The sequence below is a fragment of the Astatotilapia calliptera genome, chromosome 16 (assembly GCF_964374335.1).
Source record: "Astatotilapia calliptera chromosome 16, fAstCal68.1, whole genome shotgun sequence".
NCBI classification, from domain to species: Eukaryota; Metazoa; Chordata; class Actinopteri; order Cichliformes; family Cichlidae; genus Astatotilapia; species Astatotilapia calliptera.
In genome coordinates, this window is record NC_137437.1 from 13,692,451 (window position 1) to 13,712,244 (window position 19,794).

The 19,794-nt window shown below is 40.7% G+C and overlaps 1 protein-coding gene across 1 annotated transcript in view; it reads right to left on the bottom strand.

Annotated features, from left to right (window-relative positions):
- Positions 1–1,225: 1,225 nt before the first annotated feature.
- The window catches only part of clybl (citrate lyase beta like), a 66,474-nt gene continuing 47,905 nt past the window's right edge, over positions 1,226–19,794 (bottom strand). The window contains exons 3-8 of the mRNA XM_026144784.2: positions 13,712–13,900; positions 9,056–9,157; positions 7,610–7,703; positions 6,800–6,967; positions 2,845–2,969; positions 1,226–1,665 (exon numbers count right to left, since the gene is read on the bottom strand). Coding sequence (XP_026000569.1) covers positions 1,570–1,665; positions 2,845–2,969; positions 6,800–6,967; positions 7,610–7,703; positions 9,056–9,157; positions 13,712–13,900 — 774 coding nt within the window. The 3' untranslated portion in view covers positions 1,226–1,569. The remainder of the gene's footprint in view (positions 1,666–2,844; positions 2,970–6,799; positions 6,968–7,609; positions 7,704–9,055; positions 9,158–13,711; positions 13,901–19,794) is intronic.

The following is a 19,794-nucleotide window of genomic DNA, read 5'->3' on the forward strand; positions in this document are numbered from 1 at the left end:
TTATTTAGTGGAAGTCAAACAGCAGCAGTGTTTTCCACCAAATTCAGGGTATAATTTGGCTGACAACAAACAAACACCCACACACACACACACACACACACACACACACACACACACACACACACACACACACACACACACACACACACACACACACAAGCTGAAGGGGTGGGGAAAAAAATTATGTGGCCAAATGCCAAAGAGACAGCTTACTGTTAGGGTCTTTGGCTGGACCCAGGAGTGGCTTCGATCTTTTTGTCTGGGCCTGGCCTGGCACAGACACCAACCCTGCCCCAGACACAATAGATCATACAGTAAGAGATAGAGATAGAGAAAGAGAGATGGAGAGAGAGAGGGAGAGACAGAAAGTGGATGAGGTGGGGTAGAGGAGGTATGGCGCCTTTCATTACCATGGTCACCAATGGCACTATTAACCATTCAACACCCCCCCAATTATCCTCCTATCCACAGTCAGAGAGAGACAAAGCCCCAGTCCTGGTCTGCTGGAGCAACATGGCCACTAATCTGTCTCATTCTAACATCACACCCACTTCACTGTCTGTGCAAGTCAGACACGGACAAGCACTTCACAAAGCCCCTTTATGCTTCTGTTTGTGATGAGACAAACTTCTCTGCCTCGCTCGCTAACGAGTTCATCTTTATGTTTCGCTGTTTATAAGATTAAAGTTCCTTAGATGCCAATTTAATATCGGATCACCTTAATCTCAAGATAAATGATTCATATAAAGACTACTGCTACCAGCTTGTGTACTTTTTTCGTCGAAGTTAATGGTGAGCCTGACGCCACACGCCTTCTCCATCAACACACAATCAACCACAGGCTCACAGCTGTCACAGAGAGAGCTGCATGCCATTACTAAGGAGAATGATACCAAAAAAAAAGCTAAATTGTGAGTTTATTTGCTTCCATCTGGGTTTTTCTTTTCTTTTCTTTTTTTAAAAAGCAAGCAGGACTTTGATGTTTGTGAGTCAGACCCTGCGCAGGGGGCTGAGGCCTGACTTGAAGTCTGGGGCCCAATGAATAGATCCACAACAGTGGCTTGTTGTGTTTGTTTACCCTTTTGCCCAGCTGCCTGGACCGTGGAGATGGGAGAGCATTTATCATGACCTAGGAGAAAGAGGAGGCATGGTCACACACACAGACACACACACACAGACACACACACACACTGCAGAGCATGCCAAGAAAGCTGCAAGGGCAATAGTCCTTGTAAGTGAGTTTTAAGAGGCAAATACTGTCGACACATGATAGTTGCAGAGTTGGTATTGCTGAAAACAATGTGAATTGGACCTCAGCAGCAAAATTAACAACAGTTTTGTTTTGTTTTTAAAAGGGAAAAAAGCTACATAAATCAACCTTAATAAAACCAAAAATCACAAATGAAATCCACAGTTTCCACACTGCATTTTTGTGAAGCAATGAGACGATGGCTGAAAAGTTTTTGAAATGTCACTTTAGCCACGAGATCAGCAGCCTTTCCAGTTTCCTTTGACCTCCACGTCCCAGATTAGTCGTGTGGTTCCTGCCATTTCTTCTCACCAGTTGTGTTATTTCCTTGGCACCGCGGCAGAGAGTGTTATTATGTTCTGAGCCTGCTTCAGCGAGGGCATGTCTATCATGCTGCCGAGGAAGGTGAACGCACCCTGAACAGGTTTGCAACACAAGGGAGAACACAGAGAGAAACATAAGATCAGACGTGCCCAATAAAACGCATTTGATCCTGATTTGCATGACGAATGCTCGGAATGTCTGCCGTACAATATAACCCTCAAGTGTTATTTAAACTGACAGTTAGCAGCAGACATATTAGTCAAAACAAAAAATCTGCAGAAAAAAAACCCTTTAGTCAAAATTGTTGTCAGTGGCTGGAGGTAAAGATTATGAAAGGCAAGCACCTGTCACGTTGTAAGACAAAGGGACAAATCCTGCTCACCATTCAAACCATTACGTACGCACTCCCCTCTCACACACAGAAAGACACGTACACATGCATACACAGCAGAGGGATGGGTAAGATATGAATCCCTCGGGCGATGCTTAGTAGGAGCAGCCCTGGCAGTGAGAGAGGTGTAGGCAGATTGTGTATTACCTCAGCAGATAGACCACAGAGCTCAGCACACAGGATCCAACCATGCACTAAATTAGGAACAATAATATTGTACACTTAATTGGCCCAGCTCCCCCCACCCCTCCACCCTCCTATGTTGTCTCTGAGAGTCACCCAGGGGTGTACAGTACGTATTCTCTGGAACTACAGAGGTGTGCATCACAAAAATTGTGTATCACAAAAGATCGGTCTGAGTGATAGAGCAGAGAAAGACCTCGGACCTGTCAACAGACAGTCGACACAGATATTTTACTGTCCTGGACACGACCATTTAAGGGGGAGGGATCACTTGAAATACTCTTACATCATTTATAAAAAAGGTTTTCAGTCAGTGCATCTTCTGAATGATTCACAAAAAAATATTACTGTATAAAAGAATAAAAATGGAATTCAATTGTCGCTGCAGCTTGAATACAATTGCTAAAAAAATCGATTAAGAGCCAATACTAACAAACTGATAACCAAAAAGAATATACAGAGTCACATTTTGGGTTAAAAAAAAATTGACATTTAAGGCAAATGACACACCCATCTATGGAGCTGATGAATTATAACAAATTAATAAGATCACCTTCACACTTACATTTTATCAGCTACGAGAAAAAATGTTAAGACATTTTAGACCAAAACACTGCCATCACAGAGAAACTCCACTGACTTTTCAAAGTCTGAAAAAAAATGCAGTTTTACTTTTCTCAAAGGATGTTAACATTACCTTTCCCTCCTTCTGATGTTGGTCAAAAGCAGCAATGAGCTCTTTGGCCCACTGGACCCTCTCCTTGCTGGGGGAGAACTCTTCTTGCACAGCTTGGACCTGCCCTGGGTGGATAACCTGCTTACCTACGGAGAAACACACACACAAAAAGAAAATTAACTGTGCTAATTATAACAGCGGGGTTTCAGTGCCTTCAAACGAAACCAAAAAAAAGAAGAAGAAGAAGAATGTGTTCTAAAAACAATGCTTTTACTTGTTGATATAGAAGTAATACAATTCGTGCACGACTAAAACCAGATAAACTGCTTATTTTCATGTGAACTGATGCACAAAGATGATAGAAAAAGAAAAGCAGGCTGAGAATTAGGAAGGACTGAGGCCGAGAGGCAATGAGAGAGGAGAAGCAAGAGAGGATTGTATAAGTTTCAGAATGACGATAGTCAGGAAGCTGAACGGGGCCAGACGATGCTATGCATTATGACAGATAAAACGTGTCTCCGCTCTGCTTGCAGCCCTGCTGTTAAGCAGAAATGTCACTAAATGCTTAGTAAGACTTCATTATGTGACAGAAGTCATCTAAAAAAAACACACTTACTGATGAAGGAACAGTTTGTGAAAGAACAGTTTGTGGGCATACACAGGTAAGTAAATCACTGGAAATTGACAAGGAAAAACAAGGCTAAATAAGACAGTGCAATGTATATGAAGTGTTAATTTTATAACCACAGTGAAACAGTTAATAATCCAATGTCTGAATTGACACGTATCATTTTTCTATATTTAATTTTAGGATGCCATATGATCAGCAACCCTGCCTTCACAATGACACTGATCTTAAACAGAATCCCAACATGGATTTTCCGGCTCCATCTGCCACAATCCCCCCACCTTCCCGCTCCCACTTCCTCTCACTTAAATGTGGGTGAACGGCACAGACATAATCCCATGTACATTTGCAGATCAAACTTGTAGTGATAAGTTAAGGTTATGAAACGTCTGGGTGAGAACGGCGGCTCTGAGGCAGCCAGCAGGAACTCGACACTTTAGGGCTTAGCACTGTCGCCAACAACAAATCCTTCAAGGTGGCTGAGCGGGCGGCGTGCTGCACGGGCTAAAAAAAAAGAAGAAAAAAAAAAAGGGGGGGGGGGGGAATTCGGCCCAGGAGAGAGGAGGAAAGGCAAGGAGGGGAGACGAGGCGAGAGAGAGAAACCCTCTCTTCATCCTGCTCCACTCACCCTGGTTAACCCTAGACAAACCCGCAGCGCTCGCACAATCAACACGCCATCGTTAAAGGCTCGAACAATTACTTATGAGCCCACATAATTCATAAACCGCCATTTGTAATAAATAGACACCTTTTAGGAAAGTGTGCATATGACAAAATATGTTCAAAAACCCATTCTGTGTGTTTGTGTGTGTGTGTATTTGCGAACTGCCAGTGACTGCTGATGGGGGTTCAGTGTGTGAAGCAGAGATTGTGACAGCACATTTTCTGTTGAACAAACAGCCCGAGGACTCCCCAGGCCACTCTGGAGTTGTGTATGAATGTGTACTTGTATGTCTGCAGGCTTGTGCATGTGTGCATGTGTTTGCGCATATGCCACTGCAACAGTTAGTCTGATTCATTTCAACATAAAAAAAAAAGGTAGAAAGCAAATATTATGTGATAATTTTTCAGTGGAACATTGTGCCTGTATGTTTAATCAGAAGTGAGAGAGGACGAGTGTGTGTGTGTGTGTGTGTGTGTGTGTACCCTTCTCTGCCACCTGTTTTACTTCTGGGCAGAAGACGGGGGCATGTTTCCACACAGAAAACCACCAGGTTTATAATATGGAAAGAGGGTGTCTATTTGCGTCTGTGTGAGGGTGTGTGTGGTTGTTTAGGACAAGGGGAGAATGACAGAGCGAAGAAGCAGACAAGGGTGACTCAGGTGCCCTCAGTTACAACCCATTGGTTCTCCTAAAATACATCAATCATGCCCTCCAGCCAATCCCGGCCTGCCATGTGGTGCTGGCATCTCATTGGAGGATTGCTATTTAGCAAAGTGCTCTCAAGCGAATGATGGGCAGGGTCCCAGGGATGGAAGTGAAATGTGGTCCCTAAGAGCAGAGAATTTGTGGAACAGTGCTGTTTCTGAGCAGCAAACATTTTCACAGGGATCACTGAGCCTTAACAGGAACCTGATTTATAGCGCATTAAAAAAAAGTGCTAACAAAGTAAAGAGTGAACTGATAAAGAACTCAACGGATGATATTCCTCCCCAACATATATTTGCATAGGAGTTTGGCTTAATTTCTGCTAACCAGTAAACAGCAGCGAGTGTTTAGGTTTGAACAGTGTGTTCCGTGCTCAGCACTAATGGGTGCTGTATGCGGCTTAGTTAGTGCCAAGGTCAATTACTGCACAGGTAGAAGCTTTTGGCTGCACCGCATTATTGCTTAAGCACACTCGGGCCAGTAATAGCTACTAACTAAGATTATACAGAGTGCCCATGGCTTGGAAGCCACTAATCCACTGCTTTAAACAGTTCTGCTCCATATCAAATCAAAAGCATTTATTTCTTCAAATGACCGTTTCTGTTAATTCGTTTTTAAAACGTTTGCTTCATGTAAACCACACTTCAGATTTCTTTTGATTCTCTTTTTGCTTGGAATCACGCCGAGTCCAACAACTAAACAAAAACAGTATATTACACGTCTAATAATGGCATTAATGTGAGGAACCCCTGTACTAAACATAATATACATTCTGAGTAAAATAGCAGCATAATTAAAACAAACAAACAAGAAAAATGTAAAATAAAAATAAAAATAAAAGGCACTTGGCTATAGTGCAATATAGAGTAATTCTGAGATAAACACAATCAAAAGAATGCACACAAACATGCTGCACCGGAGAATAGAGGTGGCAAATGAGGTCACCTGGAAGGGTTTCTGTATGAGACAACCAAAACCAAAAAATCAAAAGCAACAAAAGAAGCTCAACTCCAGACTGATTTGTTGATTTTAAGTGCAAGGTAACGTGTGTGTCGAGTAGATGTTCAGAAGAGTGTACAAAGGGATTTACGCTTTTTGTGCCAGTGCTTATTTTTTCTCCATCTTTTCCCAGTGTGATTGGCGACTAATGTCCGATGCTGTTCTGCTAAAATGATCTGAAACTGGGGCAAAAAATAAAAAATAAAAAATCCTAGCCATTACAAATCCATGAAATTCAGTCATGTGTTGCCTTAGTTTATGTGGATCTACACCACACGGGGGGAAAAGCTACATATATTTTGGATTTTAAAATCTAAAAAATGGTACAAAAATATCAAAGAATTATTTGCAGGATTGCAAGAACAGTGCCTGCAAAAACACACTGTGGGAACAGGTTGTCCTGCCTTCTGTGGTCTGTTGCAGGCAGTCTGCAGGGCTACACACACATACACACACAGACACACGCACACACAAAAAGCATGACCTGGCTATAGACACACTATCACACACTAATAACTCCTTTTAATTATACATACTCAAGTGCACACACACCCATTCATACAGGCACAAAAGAAATGTGAGATCTTCATTGCAGTGTGCAATACAAGTATATAAATAACAAATGAAAAGCCAAAGGATGCTCTGTCACCTCCCAGAGTGTTTCATGTAACATTTTAAAGCATTTATCAGCTGGTTCATTCCCCATTCTCATTTGGAGAAAAAAACAAAACAAAAAAAACCCCACATGTAACAGAGGGCAGAGGGAGTGAAAGCTGAACTGCCTGTATGCCGCTTGCAACAGGAAGTAAGGGATGCCCGTTGGCATGCTATATTCAGGAAGGTAAAGTAAGAGCAACAGATGAGAACAATGTGAAGCAAATGCAGAAATCAGAGGTAAATCACAGTGACAGACGTGATGTCTCAAGTCATGACTTGAAGGAACAAGGGCAGATTTCAGATAAAGAAACAAGAAACTTTACCTGTGAAGCCCATGAGAGCGCCTTCTCTGGCCTGCTGCCTCAGCCCCTCCACATCTTTGTAGTCGATGTAGACCAGGTCAATAGCCTGTAGCCCAAAGGCTTTGGCAGTCACAACCACCCTCTGCCTTGCATAAAGGAGCTCTCTGGCATCCTTGGTCCGTGTGGCACCTTATGAAAAAAGTCCAAGGACACATGCACAGTTTGCCAGACAAGATCTCAAAGAGACGCTGTTGATCTGTAAGTAGGTGTAGGTTAGATGAAACTGTGATGGGCGATGAGCAGCAGGTATTACATAAAGTACACTGACACATCCTTTTATGTAATAAAAAATAAATAAATCAAGGTTTATTCTGTCATTTCCGATTCTTGCTGCCAAACAGTCGATTGGGATTATTAACCACTGGTCTCTGTGCTTCATTACCCATTAACTCTGTCCTTTAAAACAAACCTACTCATTGGGTTTAATGATAAGAAACAAAAACCAAAGAATAATCATTTAGACACAATGTCCTTTTTTACTCATGTGACCTGATTCAGTGAATTAGATCTTTGAGTTCCAGCACATTTACATTTATCACTTAGGTATCCCACGTCTGTAAATCATCCCTTATTTCGACTGGAAAAAAATGTCTTCCCTTTTCCTGCAGTTCTGCAATTGTGTGTTCAAAATTGAGAACATGTGACATGCATTATATTTAAAGACTAGCAACTAAGCTTGTGCATTTTACACAATTTGAACTTCTCTGCCATGAATCCAGGAGGAGAATAAGAGAATTTGGGGTCAGCAGTGTCAGAATGTGAAATAGCTACCTATGCTTGCACAGAAGTCATCAGAGCCAAACACCACGCCATCATGGTGCAGACCAACCTTAGGACCAAGCGAGCGAATTTCCTCACACACCGCCTGGAAAGAACAAACACCAGCCCGATTGAGATGGGTTAAAGTAAAACAGACGAAAACAGGCTAAACTGTAACAAATGCTCCTAATTTTACACTCGTCACCACAAAACTATCCTAATTACTCTTTCTGAAATCTTTAACATAAAGGTAATATAATAACACACATCATTTATCTCTCCCAATTACACTCCAAGCTTTCTTTCCTCAGTGACTCATATTATTATACCAGCCCACTAAAGGTGCCACCTGCAGGTATGTAAACAGACACCTGGCTCGCGGCTCTTAAGGAAAAGTTGCATATCAAGCCTCCCTGCTATTTTACACAAGGTTTAATTTGTTAAGACTGAAGCAGTAAAGTTTTTAAAACCTGTAAGGTAATCTTAAATGTTTCCTGTTTTTTATTTATTTAAATTATTAAATGTTTACATTTTTGCATATAACAGAACAGTAATTTGTGTTAAGAAAACACGAATCACTAACACATCGTGGAGCTGCTTTATTTTACTAAAGGAAAACAAAAAGTTTTTCAAATTATATTTCTCTTCAAAAAAGATTTGAAAAAAAAAAATCAAACAACAACAACAAAAGCAAAGACTAATGGCTCCAATTATTACGGGGGAAAGTAAAACTTTAAAAAAGAAAGAAACCCTTTTGAATGCGATTGTCTGTGGCGAAGGCTGTGAAACAATATGAACATGTTTCCTGCTTTTGTTGGCCTCCAAATTAATTTCACCACTAGCTGTGCCACAGCGAGTCTTTTTTTCATGCTTGTAACCCTGGGTTCAGTCGGGGAAAAAAAAAAAAAAAATTACAGGGTGTTCTCAAGACAGCACACAGAGCCACCCCCTGCCACCAAAACACATATACTTTCAACCACAGCCCCAGAATTAGGCTGAAGAACTAAAAGACAAATCAGAAGAAGCAATGACAGCTGGTTTCTCCCCAAATGCCCCAAACCGTGCCCTCTTTTCTCGTGTAGCTGAAGGTCGCAATGTACTATTACCAAAAAAAAAAATCACTTTGATGCTATCTGAAATATCATTAAGAACTTTTGCACTGTGACGATATTAAAATGGTTCTAATTAAAAAATGTCAGCATGTCTGAAGAGGACAGTCAGAGAGAGGGACACGCGACGGAGAGGTAGAAAAAAAAAGCCTCAAAAGGCTCGTTTTGAGGGGGACAGTCTGAAAGCTTTGAATCCCTTTTATTTTAGACATGTGGAGTTCTCTGCTCACTGATGCAGTCTTTAATCTAAAGTGAACAATGGACAAACAGAAAAATGTCTTACGCATGCAGTTTTTTTTTCCTTTTTTTTTTTTGTGTGTGGAGGGGGGAGATGTTGTTTGTAATTTACCTTAAAATTGAGCAGGCCCACAGCGGTTTCCACAAAGGTGATGAGGCGAATGGGTTCTGTCAGTGCCCATCCTTTCAAGTGGTGCTGAAACCTGTCAACAAACTAAGCACACGGGGACCATTTCATGCTCGTGCACTCATTAACAAAACCCACTGTTTCTGTGAAGCGAATGCAATAAACTCATTTGCTCTCGCTACCCTGTACAAGATAATACACAGGATATTTGTGCTTATTTGGAGCATTCGATACATGTCTTAACACTTACCATAGGAATATTGAATTTCCATATGTATAATCATCTTAAACCCAGTTACAATTTCTTGGATAATTTGTGCATCTACTCTGCTGCAACATTCAGTGGACTTATCAGCGCACTATTAGTTAAGCGAATGAGAAAACGCAACAGAAAGAGAAATCTGAGGCACAGAGCGATTGTGTGGTTGTGTGTGTGATTTTAAAAACTGGAAGGGAAAAAAATATTCAGCAGTAACAATTGTAAATGATTTGACACATCTTTCAAAAGTCACTGTGGGATAAGACAGAGAAGGTGGAGAGAAAAAAAATCTTAATGTGCAAAAACTCACTTTTGATACAAATCTTGACACCTTTATTACTTGCACTGTTCCCATTTCGGTCCTTATTCAGAGGCACATCTATGAGGGTTCAAATAGCGCAGAGAGCAAGCACAGGAGAGCGGCAACAAAAGCAAGTGAAATGAAATATTTTACATTATCACCAGGGTTCCCCCCTTCGTCTGAAGTCTTCTGCTCTACCTTCTTTCAGAGGCTCTGCACAACTGCAGAATGTGCTCCCCCGAGACTGTGTGCACACATGTAAATGTGCACACGCACGCCCCAGCACATGCACACACACTCACAAACAGCAAAACCAAAGAAGAAACAAAACACGGAAAAGGGGAGAAGAAACAAGATTTAGGATGTCTTTGAGTGTGTTTTACTGTGACATTATTCTGTTTTGCGTCCCTCCTCCGTGGCAGGGAACAGGGAGACTGGAGCAACAATCAGAGTGTGATGTGACATTTTGGTGAGGCCTTTATCCTGCACGACTCCTGCTAATATGCAAGCTCACCTAAGTAGGCCTTTAAAACCAAGTTTAATTCTTTGAAGACCAAAGCATTCCAATTTTTTCCAACAGACCAGTTCACAGCTAGCCCTGGACTGCCAGTGGGGTAGCCCAAATTCCTAAATCTATCATCTGGAAACACACAAAAGCCCCCTCCGTCAGATATTTCCTTTCAAAGCCAGACAAAAAAAAAAGACAAAAAAGAAGAGAGTGCAAAAGCTCAGAGTAGAAATGTCTACCTCCATGTCCCCCCCACCCTCCCCCCATGCCGTTTTCTTCCTCTTTGACACACTGGGGGGAAAAAAAAGAAAGGACGGTTATAAATAACCTCAGGTACGGTGCTACTATTTTTCTAAACGAAGAGCAAAATAACCCCCACGCTCACACTCACCACTCTTGTTCTCAAAACTGAAAGAGTGGGCCTCCATTGAAGGATTTCAAAAAATAGGGGCAATTTTAATCATCTCTCCATTCAATCTCAGTTGGATAAATCATATCTGAGAGATTTGCATAAATACAAACCATCAAAGTCTTTTCATCTTCAAAGAGGTTTTCAAGACCCAATAGGCTTTGTACTGTAATCATCTGAGGTCACAACCCTGTGGGAGCAAGGTTGCTATGGCAACATAAAAACTAACGCTGGGGGCTTAGCATAATATCCCCCCCCCCCCCCCCCCCTTCACAAACACAGGAAGGGGTGCGGGGGTCCGAGAGGGAGTGTGAAAAGAGGGTGTAGATAAACCTATTTCTGTGACAGAGGAAACTAGATAGATATGGCCTGTTGTGGGGAAACCTATCTGATATTACACACGGAGATTACCACCAAAACGCTGCGCCATGCAAACCCTAACAAGGCTGAGTGGACTGTTTGGTTTCCACCAAAGGGAAACAAATGACAGCTCCACGCAGTACCGCCGGCTGAAAAGCCTCCGAGGCTTTCTGATTACATGTTTATGTCCTTCTGCTGTATTCTCCTCCTCAGCTATTATACACTTTAAGGGTCTGATTTACACTGCATACAAGAGGTACTACAGTCCTTGTTCACTGGTACTCAGATGGGTGCAGCAACCATTAGCTATCAATGGCTCTTAAAACTAGGTCCTGTTTAAAATGTTATTCCGCCCAAAAAGGGAAAAAAGAAGTAACGTTAAAAGAAGAAATAACACCTCTTCTCTTCATTCAAAGCCACGCTGCAAACAAGGCCTCTGATAATTTCGCCACCCAATCATGAAAAGAGAAGGAGGGGGAGATAGAGCTAGAGAAAGGAGGCTATAGTGGGACAAGTTTCAATTAATTTTCTTCAAAAGGGGGCCAGATTAAATGTTTCCGGCCAGCTGAAGTGTTCATTTCACAGAGGGGAAGCGGAGAAAGGGATGAGGGGAGGGGACAGGAGGAGGAGCAGAGGAGGAGGAGCGGGACAGGGTGCGATTCTTTTGGTCCCAGTGCACACCAAATAGTGTGGTGGGCAAAGAATGCACACGGCTCCGAAATCTTTGTGAGAATTGTATTCAAACAAAGGAGGGAGTTACGCCTGTTACAGCCCAATAAGGCCTGTCAGTCACACAAGGGCCGGAGGAGAGGAGAAAGACAGAGGAAAAGATTTCCACACAAAGAGAAACAAGCAAGTCCATCTTTTAGCGACAAATCAGTCTGGAGGTTCCTGAGCTAATATCAATAAAAAGGGAGGAAAATAAACAAGTGAGGGGATTTACTGCACTGCCTTACAAGAGTGGAGAAAATCAGACACTTGTTTACAACACAAGGAACATGAATGCGCACACAGACGCACAAAAAAAGTACAAAGCGCTAGAGACTGAAAAAGTTGGGAGGGATGGGATAAAGATAAGACTCAGGTCCTCATCGAGTGCCACCAAGTTCACTTTGTCTAAGGGTACATATGCACCAACTGATGCAAAAATCATACTGGCAAATAAATCAAATGCTTAAAACAAGCAAGCTACCTACAGGCTTTTTCTCTTAAGGGGTACAGTAACAATATAAATGGCTAACTTAAGTTTTTGCATTAATATTAAAAAAAACCCACCACATAACATAAACAGACAGTTATCCACAACTTAAAGCTTTCTAAGTTGGCTGAGTCACAGCATAACAACACAAGTGGATTTTTTTTAAAGTAAAAAAAAAAAAAAGACTTTCTTAAGTGAATAAAAGCAGCCAAGGGAGAAAGGAGCTAGGGGAGAGAATTAGTGAACACCTGTCAGCAATTATACTTGCAAGAAAGAAAGGGCAGCAGGAAATAGACATGTTATAATTAAAGCCACTAGTTAAAAACTTCCTGCTCCTTCCCTCAGACCAAGTATGAGCATAAATGTGTGCGTGTGTGCATGTATGTAATAACACAGAGGCAAAAAGAAAAAAAAACAGAAGCAGACTAGACATACACCTTCACAACGTGTCGCAGTTGTTTAATCAACTGTAACTGTTCTGAATACATGCAGCTTGATATAGTAGAGACCAAAAAAATGTTACTTTAAAAGCTATATCCCCCACTTTGCATTGCTTGCTTGGGATACTCAATGCAAAGTGACAGCAAGAAAATCATTTAGACGTAGTTCGAGCACCGTGCCTTTTTTATGAAAATGAAGGCCAGCAAATGATGTCGATGCAAACAGTAAGTAGACTGGGAATAAATCTTGCTTACCCTGGCATGTGACTGGAGCTGATCATACAGGTCTGCATTAATGATGTCAATGTCTGCTGACTTTTTGGGCTTGACTTCTCTACATCTGTTTTCCTGGTCTTGGCCATCTTGGTTTGTTTTCCTGGTATTGGCCCTACCTTTAATCTATAGAAAGCAGAGGTAGGGCCAATACCAGGAAAACATCTAACACTATTGCTTCATATTAGATTTATCAATTCAGTTTAGCGACCTTTTTCAGAGAATCAACCTTTTTAATATCTGGCTTCAGTTTTTGATAGGCAGTGCAGTCGTGGTTAGGCTTTTTTTGCAAGTTTGCACATGCGTAAACATTTGCAACATGCTATATTTAAAGGTGTATAAGAATAAGAGAAAGTAATGAATCTGAAGCATTCTGGTTTGGCTATCGGGTATTACATTTGATTAAATCAGTTCTTAGACACAACAGGACACTGTTCACAGCAGTCCTCCGTGAGTTCACCAGAGGCAGAAGGCACCATTGCGCTCTTACAGAAAGTTATCAGGCTTCTGAAGTTAAACCGAAGAAATGTCATCTGTTTCTTGAGCAGCAGCCAAGAAAAACACTCTGTCTGTCCCTGACAGGGATCGATTCCCTCTTTTACTTGGAAACGGGAAAGCTTGTTATGACTGCTTTGAAGATTCTCGAGGTTTCTTCTTACTTCATGAGTTTGTGCAAGATCACCAGTGCTTTTTAAAAGACTGTCAGAGTTCAAAGAAAGAAATGCAATGGGAACTTTAAGTGCAGCTGTTTTTTTGCTGTTGTTTTTTTATTTATTTACTTTTTCATACATTTTTTATAGGCTCAGAAAAAAACTCAACTTGTGACTTTGAGCCTATTTTGATTTTGAAAAACAACAGTTATTTATACATGACGATGATGATTTTTCACTCACCCATTGCACTTCCTGTGTGTCCTCCACTTTGGGCAACATGATGGCACGAGGGAGAACCTTCGCCTTCAAAATTACCTCCAGGTCCGCCTCAGCCAAGCCACTAGACACCGAGTTCACTCTCACACACTTTTCTGTACGGCCCAGGTCCAATTCCGCTAGCATCCTCGGAATAGTTTCTCTGGCTTCTGTCTGTGAAAGAAACCATGATTTGAATATGCAGCATATAGTTGTTTTAAAATAAAAAATGAAAGTGTGTGACATTGTTAGATTAAAAACTCTGCATGGTGAAAGCTATTGTGCAGAGGTCTGGGGCAATAACTATAAAACCACATTACATTCACTTTTTACTCTTCAAAAGAAAGCAATTCGAATCATCCACAATGCAGGTTATAGGGAACATACAAACTCACTATTTTTGCAGTCTGAAATATTGAAAATTGACGATATAGTGAAATTCCAAACAGCACAAATTCTATTCAAAGCAAAAAATAAAGAACTGCCAGGTAATATTCAGAGTATGTTTTTTTTGAAAGAAGGAAGTTATAATTTAAGGGGTTTTTGTAACTTCAAAACAATGAAGGTACGTACTACAAGAAAAGGCTTTTGTGTTTCTGTTCAAGGAGTGAAACTATGGAACAAACTGAATATGGAATTAAAGCAATGTCCAAACATAAAACTGTTCAAAAAGAGTTATAAAAATATGATCTTCTCGATCTATAAAGAAAAGGAAAATATTTAAATTAAGTGAATGTCTCTATTTAAAAACAAACAAACAAAAAATTCATGATGTGATATTATAGTATATCAGAAATCTGTTCACTATTTTTATTACAAATTATATCAGTAAGGAAGCTGACTAAATATTCACTGATAATTTATGGGACAGGGGTGGGATTAAATAAGTGTATACTTCTTCCAACTCCCTTTCAACATGTAAATTAATCAGAATGTTTTTTTGTATGTAATTTGTATAGTATATTTTTTTTCTCTCATTTCTTTTCTAAATGTACTTGTATATTGTTCACATGTTGAAATAAATTACCAATCAATCAATCAATCAATCAAAGCACGTACAGTTAGATTTCATCATTGCTATAGTAGTTATCTACTAAAACAAAATGCTTAAAAAGGACAAAAATCTCTCTGGTGCTGAAAACTACCTACTTTGATTCAACATATACAAAATGCAAGTTCTTAAAATTTGCAAAATCATTGGAAAAGTTCAGTTTTCATCAAGGAAACTACAAAAGTGAATTTGGACACTGAGATGAGCATGAAAATAAACCTCGCATTATGAACACAAATTGTGAGATCAAAATGAGCGGCCGACAAAGCACACAAATACGAAATGAATGACCTCAAAATGAAACATTAAACGTGCATGAAAATACAAAACCAAAATAACATAACATAGATCTGCACTCTTTTTTCCTCTGTAGTGCATCTATATCCAGTTTGTCAGAACAGAAGCTGCACACTCAGCTTTGTTCTCTCAACGTAGGCATTGTAGGATCTGAGCAGGAAGAGAGATGATGAAAAATCAAAGAGAAGCCTACACTCCCTACTTCTATCGGTAACACAGTAGCACGCACTGCAATATTCAAACCAGATGCTGGCTACAGGAACGGAGAGAAAGATGGATGGAATGGGGAGAGAAGCCAGACTAGGGAGAGCAGAGAGGCTCAGTGGGAGAAATGTGGTCTGAGTTAAGCAGCATGAGGAAACGGTGGCTTAGGAGTTGTCAGCTCAGATCAGAAGCTGGAGCCTTTGAGTGCTTGTGTATAAATGTGTGTGTGTTTGGGAATTCTCATACTGGGATTTTTCTCCTGATTCAAAGACTACCACTAACAAAATGTTAAGAAATGTACACTCAACCTGATGCCAATTGCTGGGTGAACCACAAAAATGTTCCGATAACTCGTGAAATAAATTTCAAGTAATTCAAATATTGCACCGAAAAATGCTGGCAAATGTGGCACGATGCCATGTGATGTAACTCCCTGGATCACGCAGAGCATATAGTAGTGCATCTAAACAGGGTGATAATCAGCAGACTGACAACTAAAATAAGTGTGTGCATAAAAGAGAACATATAGACAGACATAACATATTGAGCCCATATATCACAAACGCTTGTAAAAACTCAAGCGGACAAGAGTCAACCTTGGTTCAGTTGTATGAGTTTAGGGGGTACTCTCAAGGGTCACAAGGACTAAACCAGTCCTAGCTCTGATCTCCTGGAATGCAGAACTGTATGTGATATTGTAAACACCCTCCCAGCATCAATAAAATGCGGTATCAGAGTACATATCAAAGATTTCCTTGGATTTAATAGGGTTCATGAACAGGCTGAGCTGCTGTGTGTCATCTTTGTCTCCTTTTTGCCTCACTGAAAGAGACAAGAGGGATTGTCACACCATATGATGAGGGCACTGTGATCTTTGACTCTTACTCAAATTTTGCTCTCTCCTCCTTTCTCAATGCCGCTCCCATAAGCCAACACAGACCCGCAACTCGATTGCAGTAACTTGAAACGGACGGAGACGATTTACGCAACCATAACTCACTATTCATAAACCTGCTACTTGGTGGATAAAATTCTGTCTGTCCCTGCGTAGTTCATGGTGACTAGAGAAAATTGATCTGTGAGAACTGCTGGCTGTTTTATGTGCCAGGAGTCACATTGATCCCTGACCAAATTAAATAAATAGATACCCAGAAACGATCAAAAAGCGTGCTTATAACGTCCTCAGATCAGAGACGGGAACGCTCCCAATATCTTTCTCAAGGCTCAACCTGATATACTGGTGACCCGCGTGTATAAAATTCTTCTTATGTAAGCAGAAATCACTCATGAAAAGGACAGATGTCTTTTCTTCTCTTTTCCAAGGCCACGGCAGCAGAAGTGGTCAAGGAGACGGGCTGGGGTCTCATATAAAAAACTCTTACAATCAATTTTCATCTTAAGAATCCTTTAAGAATCCTTAAAGATGGAAAACATAGAACACTATAACAGTGAGTTATTTTGCACCAAGAAAATGTTAATTTTGAAAAAGTGATTATTCTGCTGTTTACGTAGAGACACTCAGGCCTGTGGTTCTTCGGCAAGTCATTGTCAGAGTCATGGGAGGGCTGGAGGTGGCCAGCCTGATGCAGGCTAGCACAAAGAAATAGACAACCACTTGCACTGACATTCACAACTATGGCCAATTTACCCACTAAGTGCATTTCTTTGGACCGTGGAAGGAAGCCAGAGTACACGGAAGGAGAGAACCACTCGAACACTGGGAGAACATGCGAACTCCACACTGAAGGCCACTGTGCTGCCTTTTATGAACATAACAATAAGATATGTTAGTGAAAGGTGACAGGAATTGTTTGTCACACCGAAGGCTTTCTTGTCCTTGAGTTATGGAAGGACAGTGAAAAGTTAGTTTGCAGATTTGACAGACTTTATTTGCACATAATTGCCTTGCCTTCCAAAATAGCATCTCTCTGTTTTTGTTATCCACTAAACATTATAAAATGGGAAGCTACAAGGCAGGTGCGGTCAGTTTAAGTTGTTTTGTGATCTGAAACAGAAAATGACATTCTCAGAGCCTGTCTAAGCACCTTTATTTAGTCCTCAGCATCTTTCATGAATCGATTGTAAGCACGCAATCTAGACATCTGAACACATGATCTTAAGACTAAGTTCAAACATAGAACATTTTTATAAATGAGGCCCCAGGTCACTATTCACTATCCTTACTTTTATCTTCTTTTCCGCCTAAAGTGAGAGAGAGATTATTCTGCCAGACACCTTGACCCCTATGGGCTCCGCTACTCTGAGCTTGAATAAAGCTCTTTGAAAAGAAGATATTTTACATTAATGGACAGCCATCCAACAAGTTGCTTCAAAGCTCCCTCCCCAATCACCTGGTGTCCTATGGAGAGCTCGCCCCAACGTCAGTGCCATCCCCTCTTTGATTCCCTCCATCATCCTCATCATTAGAGGCTGACACACAGGCAGGCAAGCTTGCAAGCAGTCACCCAGGCAGGCAGGGCCGTCGAACGCATAGATGCACATGAGAAGCTTTTCAAGTGCAGAGAGGCTGACCTTCCAGGAGAGCGAGGGCAGCTTCTTAACACACAGCCTGAGCTCTGACACTCAGAATCCTACAGAGTGCTGTATATATGTGACACAGCATGGCTACCGCCTTGTAGACACCAAATCAGACTACAGCATCCAAACTGGTATATGTGCAGTCCACAGCAGGACCAAATTCCTCTTTAGCATCAGATCATGGACTTCCAGCCCTTCTGCCATGTTGCTTGAAACAGGGAACGTCAAACAAATAGTCTATACATGTATACGTGTACACACAGTCTGTCCCTTCATTCAGCTTGAATTGTTTTTTCAGTAGAGGCATGATTATGGTGGATATACAGAGGATATGTGACTTTTTTTTAAAGGGCATAATTTGGGCTAGACTTATTTTTTTCTCATACAATATTGTTATAATATTGTTATAGTTATAGTAAATAGCAAAAACATTAAGATGTCATAAATTAGCATTATTTACAACATTAAAAAGTCAATGTCATTCTAAAAAAAAATTACTCACATCTGTGCACCTGCATTCACAAGAACAGCTTATATGTTCATCCCACTTTTATCATTTCCATTGTGCCTTCAAACAGTAGAGTGCTGTATCTTTAGCCTGAAAGTGGATATAGGGTTTCATGTCTAAGGAGTGCAAGATCATGAGTCACAATGCGTGTAGTTGTTTTTCCTTTTTTTAATACCTTTTAAGATCGGGTGTTTTGCACCCTGCTGTGTAACTCGTGATGCCATTTACAATGAGCTGTAGACTCTCGCAGGTGAAGGCTGCCAGCCTCAAGTGTAACTGTCCGCACTTGTTCATCTGTCTTTGTTAGTGTGTGCCAGATTGTGTGCGTGTGTGTGTGTTTTTGTAGGCTTCAAGTTATCGTGGATGCGTTTTGACAAGTGACATGCTGCACTCTATAAAGTGGGAGTGAGATGACTGACTAATTCAGGCTACGCAGATAACTGAGACGTAGCAGGAGGAGATTCAGGCCTTCACTCTGTCAGTCGGAGGCGCTCTGTGTTATCTGTTACACTGTCAGTGCAGACAACAAGACATAACTAGCAGGAAAGAGGAGGAGAAATTTGTAAATCATGAAACCTGCCTGTCATTGATGGTCAAAGCTGACAGCATGAGGCAAAAAACAGCTAGTTATTACACACTTTAATTAGCCATGAAAGGAGCTCATTAAAAATCTTTGGTTACAGTTCATTACAAGCTGAAATCCATGATACCATATCAATCCATGAAAAAAAAATACAGTTTACATTTTTATTTTACATTCTGTAAAATAAGAAAAATTCAGATTCCACCAGTCTTCTCCAAACTAGTGCCAAACTATTGATCTTTTGGATACTGCAGGTTTTTTATCATTTCATATTTGTAGTTTTAAAAATCTTTATTTATTCCAGGATAGCTTTTGGGCCTCTAAAACCAAAGCAGAGTTCTCTGGTCTAATTGTTTACAATTTGATTTGATACCTCAAAACACATTTTTCTGAGTTTATGGCCAATACAATATATATATATATATATATGACTCCGTATTAGGGTTGTATTAGGGCCCCTATTACATGACTCTGTAACAGGGAGTTGTTTTGGGGGTTGAGGGTGGCTATACAATATATTTACTTTTGTCTTGGATTGATGCAACATTGTGACTATTCTCTGATCAATACCATAGGCCAAGCCAATGAGTTTAGTAAGTTTACACAAGACAAGCAGTAGGACAGAGACTTCTGAAAAGCGTGGGCAGCTCCTCAATAAGTCACAAATGTAGTTCCATTTCATACATCCCAGACGCATTTCGTCTGTATTTCCTGGAATGCTGTCATGTTGAGTTGGGAGACTGCCAAATTCATGGTGATCACAACAACTTCAGTGCTTGTTGCAACTACAGAAGAACCCAGCTCATTCAAAGACCTTCCTCCTAAACCAGCATCTTTTTCTGACAAAAACTCTCAGCAATGCTGGCAGTTCTTTGTGAGCTTTGGAT